At 38.6% G+C, this 10,575-nt stretch overlaps 1 protein-coding gene across 4 annotated transcripts; it reads right to left on the bottom strand.

The window, feature by feature from the left end:
* Positions 1–260: 260 nt before the first annotated feature.
* Positions 261–10,157, bottom strand: LOC114530060. 4 transcript variants are annotated; one of them, XM_028551646.1, is made up of 6 exons: positions 5,516–5,556; positions 4,307–4,751; positions 3,404–3,923; positions 2,859–3,065; positions 1,641–2,777; positions 261–1,256 (listed from the first exon to the last, which is right to left on the bottom strand). In XM_028551646.1, exons 3-6 carry the CDS (start codon positions 3,876–3,878, stop codon positions 433–435), a joined length of 2,643 nt encoding a protein of 880 aa, XP_028407447.1. In that variant the 5' UTR covers positions 3,879–3,923; positions 4,307–4,751; positions 5,516–5,556; the 3' UTR covers positions 261–432. The 4 variants fall into 4 exon arrangements, with proteins under 4 accessions (XP_028407447.1, XP_028407446.1, XP_028407445.1 ...); XM_028551645.1 differs by lacking the exon at positions 5,516–5,556 and adding an exon at positions 10,138–10,157 and having other exon boundaries at positions 1,641–3,065; XM_028551644.1 differs by lacking the exon at positions 5,516–5,556 and adding an exon at positions 6,964–7,236 and having other exon boundaries at positions 1,641–3,065.
* Between the last annotated feature and the right edge of the window lie 418 nt (positions 10,158–10,575).

Genomic DNA, 10,575 nt, shown 5'->3' with positions numbered 1-10,575 from the left:
ATCCAGAAAAACAAACTAACCCTAACCCAAAATTCGAAAATGGCAGGCATTTGAAAACTGCATGCACTCGGATATTGGTGGAGGGATCTGTGCCGTTTTAGTCTTGGTGAAAAGTTTGGGTGTTTTTGTAAGACACGTCAGCTGTCCATGGGTAAATGAGCACAAATTTTGCACAGTGCTAGACAAAAGAAGCGCACCGGAAATCAATAATTTCGCAGGACACCATTAGGAATGATCCTTTATTGACGATTATTATTCGATAAAATGCACGCATGCACTTAGAACAGTACTTAAAATCAGTCAGTTATCCGTCGTAAAGATCCAAAATTCAGATACTAATTCAGGAGCGCTGAACCTGGGCTTAATATAGCTAATAAAATAAATACAATACAATGCTGATATTCTTCTCAGTTTAAGAAAGAAAGAAGTTATCTAGGTTTTCAGCACGTCAATGACCTCTAAGAGTGAAGGTGGCATGGACTCATACTCTTCAGGCAGACAGTTAGCCATTTCTACAGCTTCTTCAAAACAAATTTTGAATTTATCGAAGGATCCCATTTCGTTATTGTATTTCTTGCTTAACCTGTGCAACACATCTAACACCATGACATGCTTAAACCCGATAGCATTCGCAACATCTCTCGCCTCTTCTAAATGCTTCAATACTTCATCAGTTTCTCCGATAGCTTCACAGACCAAGGTTAATCTAAAAAGATTTGCCACAGCACATGAGCATATAGGTTTGGTCAGCGGAATCTTTCTGAAGAATACGGCGGCTTTGGTGAAGTAATCCTTAGCTTGTATAATATTTCCCATCATTTGAGAAACACACGCGATATTCATACAAACCATCGCCAGGTTTTTATTCCTAGCTTCATCTTCTTCAACATATCGGGAATATAGGCCGAAGGCGTCTTGAAGGCACCGAAGTGCCTTGGATAAATTACCAAGTTCGTCGTAAATGTTCCCCATGCTGTAAAGAATCTTTGCATTAAGACCGTCGTTACCATTAGATGCAGGGATCTTACTCATGATTTCCTTTGCTCCTTCAAAATGCTGAAGCGAATCATGGAACTTTTTAGCTTTTTGCATAGCCTCTCCAAGACTAATTAAAACAAGAGCATGTAGGGAATAAGGCTTGTCATGGTTGAACCTTCTCGCCTCTTTTAGTGCATTCTGTAAACTCTCGACACATTTATCCGTTTCCAGTCTTTGAGAATGTAATTTTCCCAACTGCATCAAACAGACAATTTTACCTGAGACAAAAATTATTGAACGTGTTAGTACGGATGTACGAAGGCCAGGTGCGTACATGCATCTTTATGTGGAAACAAAGAAATTCCGAAAAAATTATATTGACCATTTATATGTTGTATAAATTTTTATCAAATAGCACTATTCGCCCAAAATACAAATGCGATTTTACAGAAATACGAAATACAGCAAGAGTTGTGGGGTCAAAAAGCTCGATGAGAGCAAGCACTGCAGTATGGTGCAACATAAGCTAAAAAGTTGGCAAACTGTTTTATTTACATATTAGTAGCTATCATGCATGCGATGTTACTAAGTCTTTAGCTGGAATGCCCCATTGAACAGACTATCTGTAATGAAATAAAGTATCAATAATGTACACAACCAACCTCGGCAAGGATTTTTACCAAATATCAAATGGAACAATTCCAAACTTCGTTCGTACCAAGACGCCGCCTCGTCATATAGAAGACAACGTTCATAAACAACGCCCGCCCCCATATAGATTGAAGCCAATTCAATACTGAGATTATGTTTACCAAACAACTTGTGACTAAGTTGCAGCGCTTTTTTCAAGTATTCCAGTGACTCCGAATATTGCTTTTTCGCAGTTAGCGAACATGCCATGACGTAATAGGTTTTTATTTTTTCATCATCAGGAACGTAAGTTAGGCTTCCCTGGATTCTTTCAACTTTTCGAAGGGTTTCAAAAGCTAATGCTGAATCACCCAGGTCAGAATAAGCGGAAGCCAGACGGCGCATCAAGAAACAGAGTTCGATTGTCTGTGAACCTTCACCATAGATTTCATTGTGTTTAACTATGGCTTCTTCCAGTCTAAACTTGGCTTTCTCGTACTCCCCGGAGAGTAGCAGTGCCATTGCTAAACTACTCATACCTTGAAGGACATGAAGATTGGACATCTCTTCATTCTTGAAATGCGCTTCCAGTGCTTTTTCCAAGTATTCGATGCTTTTTTCGTTCTCTTCATTACGAAGATAAACAAGAGCTTGACCGTAAAGGGTGCCCGGATCCTTATTATCTTCAGGTATGGATTCCATCGCTTCTAAAGCTTTCGGTAAGTTTTGGAGACGAAAATAGAAATGCCCTTTCAAACTTGCCTTTGAGAAATAGGAGACTGGATTCTGGAGTATTCTGATATTGATTTCGTTGCATTTATTATACTTTATGCAAAACTCTTCACATCGTTTTTGCATATCAAAACTAGTGCTTAAAAGACGCACTACCACGTCTTCATCGAAATCAGGATAGAAAGGAGAATCATCCATACGTTGTTCTGTGTTACAATTGTTGGAACGTTGCTCTGCAGCTGTCTTTGCATCTCCAGGCACAGGCGAAAGTACTTCCTTTTGACCCTCATTAGCAAAGTATGTTTTCAGACGAATTTCGTTTGCAATTGATAAACACACATTCACGTTAGCTGATTCGAACTCGTCGATGATTTCTCGATTCTGCAACTCTGAAATCACGTGCCATGGCGAGGCAGATCTGATATTAAATATCAGTCCTAAATCGGAAAGTACTAGCGAAATGAGACGATAGAATTCCTTTTTTGTATCGAAAACAGCGCCCATGTAAGAGGACATACCAAGAAAGGAATCGTACGGATCATAGTTGGTAATGTCATGCAGCAGCTGTTTGATCCCTCGGTTCACGCCTACTGTCGGTGAGTTTCCCTCTGATATACTTTCCACTGCAGTTGATTTTGTGTTTAACTTCTCGGCCACCCGTTCATTGTACTCCGCTATTAATGCTTGCTCGCCAAACAGTAGTGCAACTCGGGACATAATATCAGCTAAATAATAACAATTATATGAAAACTATATACCACATGTACAAATATACTACAGGAAAACTCTCCTATTACAAGCTATTGATAATACAAAGTATAGTCACCCTAAGTGTAGACAGATCAGTCGTGCAAATATTTTAGCAAAAATTGGAAGCTGTCATTAAACGGGTAGAAAATACTCCCAGAAGGCTACTGAAGAACTAAAAGTTGTTAAAACTATGTTTATGCTCATAAGCCCATCTGTGCTTATTTTAGTGATCGCATTTACATATGAATATGTGGATAGATTATTTTTCCTCAATATACCCCATCCCGCCGCCAACAACGCCCAGCACTCTCACCTAAGTGATATCCTTCTTTCACCGCAGTTTCTTCATCTTGCAATTCAGCCATTTGCTCAGGTGTTCTGATCAACTCTAACGCGGGCTTATTCTTCGTTGCCATTCTTCCTAGCGGTGTTTTGGAAGCCCACGGCATTGCGCCATCAAACGAAATTCCTCGAGGCGTTTCCGAGTCATAAAACCAATTCCGTTTTGGGTCTTCAAAATCGTTGAGCTGTTCGATTCCCAAAGCTGGTAAAATAGTTTCCCCCAAATTGATAACTTTTAAATGAAGAAGATAGCTCAGAACGCGAAAGTAGTTAATCTTGTCTCCTATGGCTGGGTCTGAGTATAGAATGGCAAACTCCAGATCTGAATAAGGAGTTGCTTCCATACGAGCCACCGAACCAAGGCCAATAATAGCATAGTCACAGGGTGGTCGACCAAGCTTATTTTCACACTCGTTGGCTAACATTGCTACCAGTCTGATATACATATCTTGAATGTCGCGGAAAAGGTCTTGTATCTTTTCTGCGTGGCCCTTAAACAAAATATATTTTTGAATATTTAATTATTATTCTCCAAAGAGGCGAAAATGTTTGGCAACGGTACTCTATACCAAGCAGAAATTGGTTCGGGAGTCTAATTCCTCCAATGTCGCTTTTAGGTCTATAGGGTCATGTTAAATGCCTGTGTTGAACTCCGAAATATATTGTAGAATCCAAGTTTGAGTGAAACAAACTTTGTATGGAACTAAATTGGGGTGAAACAACTGCTTAGGCATAAGCTTCCTATCGTGATAAGTACTTTCGCCTCTTTGTTGGTTCCACTTAGTGAAAAGTCATGCACATAAAGATTTTCATCTGAATTCACAAATCCACAAAAATCTTGTTATAATTTCGAAATAAATAAATTCCTCAATACCTTATAATGATCTTCGGTTTTATCTCTCCTATTAAAACGAGAATCGATATCATTAAGACGCTTTTTAAAGACTTTTCTTTCGTTGGCAAGGAACTCCTTATGAGAATCAATTTCATTGCGAATCTCGTCCAGCGCGACGTTTTCACCGCCTCCAAAAATGTGCAAAAATTGCTGAGTGGTCTCAACAATTCTTCTGGTTATTTCTCTCCGTCTATTTCATGATCTGCAAGTTTCGATCTTACCAGAACTGCGTTGTAAAGTGCGGCAGCCTTTGTGAAATCAGCAGCATCTTTTACGACCATTGCTTTTTTCAAGTACCATTCCCCGAGTTGGAAGAGGGGCGACACTTGTTTTGATGGATCGGTTCCCGCTGCTCTAAGTCGCTGTTCCGCAACCGAAACATCAATTTCTTCTTCCATGCTGTTTGGTAGATCGTTGACGCGCTCTAGAATAACGTTATTTTTTATAATAACTTTTTAATCGCTAGGAAACGGGGAAATAAATGTGGATTTCTATTTTCAACTTATATGGGCAGGAAAGCTGAAACGTCGGGAGGTTTCTTGCATATATAGTTTGACTAATAATAACTTGAATGATGACAAGCTATACTATTGATAAAATTCCGCGTCATGGTTTCGCGGTTAACAATAATTCAACCTAGTAGACACTAGGCTTCTTTAAACGCGGGACCTTTTGCTCAGGGATTTAAAGGCATTTAGATTAAATGGCAGATACTTAAGAATTAAAAAACGAGTCGCGTGCCTTTATGGTGTAATAATGCACGATGGGGGAATGTTGGGAGAATACGAGAGAAGCTTGTAAAACACGAGGCGTAGCCGAGTGTTTTACAAGCTTCTCGAGATGAAATTCTCCTTACATGTTATTTAAGATGTCGCTTAGCAACAAAAACTTCAGAAGCCAGAAGCGTGCATTATGGCCTCACAATGCACGCGCGGTAGCCAATCAAATTGCTCGTTATATCATACTTATATTATAATGTAATTTAAAGTATTCAACTACTGAGCTGAAATATTTCTATGCATGCAAATTTTCAATTTTCAATGGAAATGCATATTTAATGCTCAAGAATGATAAGATGAGGGTCAGTCATTCACAATATTTGTGAGAGTATTTTTAAACTTTGGCTTATACGCGAAAGTCAATACACATTGTAAGCGCTTTATACTTCTGGTATAACTATACACTTACCTTTAAAGTTCCGGCAATATTATTACCGTTAAAGTTCCGGCAGTTCGGTTTTAAAATTTTATAGCTGTAATCACTTTGTGGTCAACACGCACACACAAACTATATACGCATTATGTGCATGTCGGTAAAAATTCATTACATATTATACCCTCACTTTCGATGTTCCTAAGAACAGACTCTTTGCTAATTGTTCTCGTCAACGTCTTTCTCAATATGAGAAATTCTTCTTCAATGCTGCCATACTGCAAGTCTCCTTGTGTTGTAACAAATCGCAACGTATATATTCAGTGCTTTGCATTGCATCGTACGAACACAAAGTACTATATTATTATAAACGTTCACAAATTATTTGAAATAAACGAAGCACTTCACCCTGTATATGCAGTGGATTGACTTGAGTGAGACTGCTGGTTGACTGCTTGTATTTCATTGGTTCCTTTGTCTGAATCTGAGAAGAAACTTTCGAAATAAGCTTCGCTAAAGTGTGTTCAAAGCGTGATAAACTTTACACGACCACTTCCGGCCTTGAAAGGAAATTTCAGTTTTCTGATCATTTAATTTCGAGGAATTTTCATATGGTAATTGCCGGTTGGCACCAAAAATTCACAATGGCATCGCCATCAGCTTTAAAATTGAAACACGGTTGCAAACAAATGCCAAAATAAATCATATTATTTACTAACGCACTTGTGATTTCATTTTTCGAACATAGACCTAAAGGTGCTGTTAAGTCGGTTTTCCACTAGGCGGAATTTTTCGAGCGAACGAAATTTTCCGCTCGATTTTCTTTTCAATTGTTAGAATTCGACCGTAGTGGATTCCCTTCACAATTGAAACAATTGAAAAGAAAATCGAGCGGAAAATTTGGTTCCATCGAAAATTCCTACTAGGGGAAAACCGGCTTTCAACATTACCAAAATGCGACGTTTAACCAAGGCCATAGTCATTATATGAATTAAAACTTTAACACACGCTGATAAATGACTATATCCCCTCGCCTTTTAAAATTTTAAATTAAGACTTACAAGAAATATTGGCGTGTCTTTAAAAGATGGAACGATACTTGTTTTGTTAAAGTGCCTTTAATCCAGTTAAGATCAACAGCACTATAATTATAGCTGAAGCAATCCCAAACCTCGAGGCTTCCACCTCGTACTGCTCGCAAAAATTAAGAGACCTTGCATTCTTTTTTCATGTGACGTAGGTTCTCCGATTATTTCAACACATTTCAAATGTGGTCCGTGAACAAATGGCATATAAATAGCACCAAATACGGGATGTGAAAGAGATGGTGCATAGGCAAACAGTATATTATAGGCAGTAAATACCATTGAAAAAGAACATAGTTGTCGAGGAAAAATCGATGACTCGATCGTTAGACTTGACCACTGATCTGGACTTAATTGACACACTGTTATTCATAACAAATTAAAAATTTACAATAATACCTCTCACTCTTTCATATTAAGATCATAAGGGAACAGTGTCACTTTCTGTTTAATGGCCAAGCCTTCTCTAGTTAACTGTTTCCAAGACAAACATGCACACATTGTAGAAATATTACGACGGGCGAAGGTATATACAACTCCCCAAAAATTCATTCTGAACACTTGTCGCAAAATCCACTCTCCCAAACTCCAGCACAGGATTCTCAAAACTACGAATACTTTGACCGCAGTTCTAATATGACGTGTTAAAGGGGATTGCCCAATACCGGAACACTTTAGTTCATGATGTCACTGGTAAACATAGGCAGGGGAAAACCCTGGACAAAATAACTGAGATATTTAAAGCTTTGTAAACACGAGTTGCCAAGCGGTACAACAGTAATAAATTTGCAGTGATAAGTGGCGTTTGCAAGAGGAAAATGACTGAGAAATTCCATATCGATGGCAGGAAATGCTGAACTCGGTACGAACGATCCTACTACAGTTACGATCGAGTTACTTGAGAAGCATTTGAGCAACAACAATACTAAAAAGTCGAGAGCGTGGGACGAAAAGATAAATGAAATTACATCGGTCGTGTGTGCGTTCTTTAACAGCAATTGCGGAGGTATACTTCACATTTCTCTCAAATATACGCCCACAGACGTCCAGGCATCGCATCCAAAGATAATTGACAACATAGCTAGACGAATCGAGCAAAGTGTCGCAAATTTTGCTGGTTTAGCGACCGTCTCTGACGCATTCAAATTACAGGATACAAACCATAATGGATTTTGGTTCGTGGTTAAACCAGCAGAGCGATTCTGTACTGTGGAGTACCATTTGTATCTACCAACGAATTGTCAAGTTAATGCCATCCCTTTTGGTGATTGGGAAAAAGTCGGTGTTCTCCTTCGACAACGACAACAAATAACCGAGGTGACCTTCGAAGAACATTGTATGGAGTTTCGTTACAAAGAGAAAGCCCTTGATTGTTTACGCGAGGGACAAACGGTACAGTTCAAACATTTGAAAGACGACACAACAAAGAGCAATTCCTTGGCCGACCGAATCACAAACAAAACAAACAAGCTGGTGCAATACGTTTCGGCTTTTGCCAATCACAAAGGAGGTCAAGTTTACTATGGCATCGATGACACTACGTATATCGTTGAAGGGCAAGTAGCGAATGTCAAGGAACAAGAAAAGATCAAAGGCAAAGTCTCGAATGTTCTCTCGAATATGATTTGGCCGGTTAAAGATTCCGATCACGTACATTTCTGGAAGATTGATTTTATTCCAGTTGTTCAGAAACGCGATACATCGAGATACGAAGTGTGTCACGACGTATTCGTCATAGTTTTGTCGGTCGCCAAATGCCCGGGGGGAGTGTTTGCTAAGGAACCAGAGAGCTATCAGTTTGTGAATGGAAAAGCTGCCAGAATTCCCTTCCCACTTTGGAAAGAGAAGATGATAGAAGACTGTGGCAAATTAGGTGATGATTACAGTTCTCGCACAAGGAGGCGATCTGAAGCCCTTGAACCAGCAGTGTACAAGAGTATTAGTGCAACTGGATGGAGCTCAGACAAGCTGGAAAAGGAATACATGGAGGTAGCGCAGTTGATGGAGAACTTGAGAAACAATGGAAACTGGCAAGAAATCAATAGAATCGCAGAGAAAGTCCTTACACCCATGAACACTAATGCTGATATGAAATTAGCTGTAACATTCCAATGCACTGCTGCGGCATACAGACAGAACAAGCATCAAGAGGCATATGATTTCCTCAAGTCATACCATTCCTTATTAAAACAGGCGAAAAACTGTGCAATATTTCAGGTACAAGAGCTTTACTCCTGGTCTGCCATCAAACGGTCCGAAAGAAAATACCAAGAAAGTTACAAATATGCATATGATGCTCTTCAGAAGATGCAGTTGATCGTGCCAGGGTGGATTACAGCATGGTTTCTTTGCAATGCTGCATCTTTACTCACCATCTTGGCCAGCGAGGAGCCAGATCCTATCAAAAAAGAAGAACTGATTGACAAAGCAGAGAGTTACTATATACAGGCCCTGGGACATGCACAAACCATCATAGCTTATAAAAAAGCTGCTGCAAACATAAAGCATCGAGTCCACATTAATTTGGCAATGCTATACCTGGCCTCATCCCCAAAGTTTAATGCCATCAACTTCAACCAAACAGTATCACCACAGAGCTTAAAAAGTGCTAAGGAAAGTTTACAAGCAGCTGAAGATTTTGAAGGAGCACCCATGACTGGCTTTAACGAGTTCCATTTCCTGCTAGCCAAGTCTGACCTGTATTTGCGATATTGGCATCAAAACCCTGATGTGAATTGTGAATACATACAGAAGGCTGTCAAATTTGCAAACAATGCTTACGAAGTTGCAAAGGATCATGACTTTGCAGAAGTTCTTCACTATGCAGAGTCCAGACGTGAATTTTTAAAGACAATCCCCAAGGAAGACCAGAACATGACTGACTTAGTAGACATATTTTTGAAAAATGTTTCGTTTGGGTAAACTGGGAATTTCATGGTTAAACCATCCAACCATTTCAGGGAATTTGTTAATAGCAAGTTAAATTTTCACCTGAGGGTATATTTGAGCCTTAAAACTGGCCCCAGGTAGAAAATTGACTTACTTCTACTTTATATGGTAGCTGTAACATATGTACACAAGACATGGGTGTTGGTGCACCTATACTTTATGCCATTTTGTGCTTTGGTATATGGCTATTAAGTGTCATGTATATATAAAGCTGAATTCAGGTGCACATTTTGTAATATTTTAATAGAAACCTTCAAATACATATTTCTAATAAAGATACACAACTATGTTTTATTAAGATACAAACAAAAAATACATTTCAAGTCTTGCCTGACCAAAAAATTGAACAATGGTTAAATGCAGAACAACTTTTTATCAATTAATTAATAAGTCATCACATATACAATATTTCAATAAACGTATCTTGTTTTTAAACAAAGACAATGGGATAAGTTTAATAATATGTATCCATATTCCACATGTAAATATTGATATCTGAGGCAGGTGGGAAAAGCCCAGCTGAGCCCTTAGACTTTCATTGTGATAAATGCAACTTAATCAATAACCCCATACAATTGCGTACAAAAAACGACAGTAATATATTCTATTATTTAGTTTACATACCTTGGACCTTGTAGAATTCCATGGCAAACTTTCCATGTATTATTTCATATTTACAAGGTCTTCTGCATTCCAAAATTTCTTCAAAGTTCAAACATAACTAGAGCTACCATTTATTGTTGACACAAAAGAAAATATGTCAAAATTTACATAAAATAGACAAAAAATGTAAAAAATCTTGCTTTTTCGTTCAACCGCTCGTCTTTCCCGCCCATTTTCCCGCCACAACTTACCAGTGTTTCCTTAACAAAATCTATATTTCCTTTTTCGGTCGGTGGATATTGGTGGATATCAGTGAACGGAAATCCATTGCGCCTGTGGCCTGTGCCTAGCGAAAACTCAGCAACAAGTCTTTGTCACAGCAGTTACTGAATTTATCATTGCTTATATATATCGTATATGATAATATTCCATAAATATGGACATTTGAAAGTTTATCAA

The sequence above is a fragment of the Dendronephthya gigantea genome, unplaced genomic scaffold (assembly GCF_004324835.1).
Source record: "Dendronephthya gigantea isolate DGI-Jeju-01 unplaced genomic scaffold, DenGig_1.0 000059F, whole genome shotgun sequence".
In the NCBI taxonomy this organism is placed as follows: domain Eukaryota; kingdom Metazoa; phylum Cnidaria; class Anthozoa; order Malacalcyonacea; family Nephtheidae; genus Dendronephthya; species Dendronephthya gigantea.
This window is presented reverse-complemented; position numbering and strand designations above follow the sequence as displayed.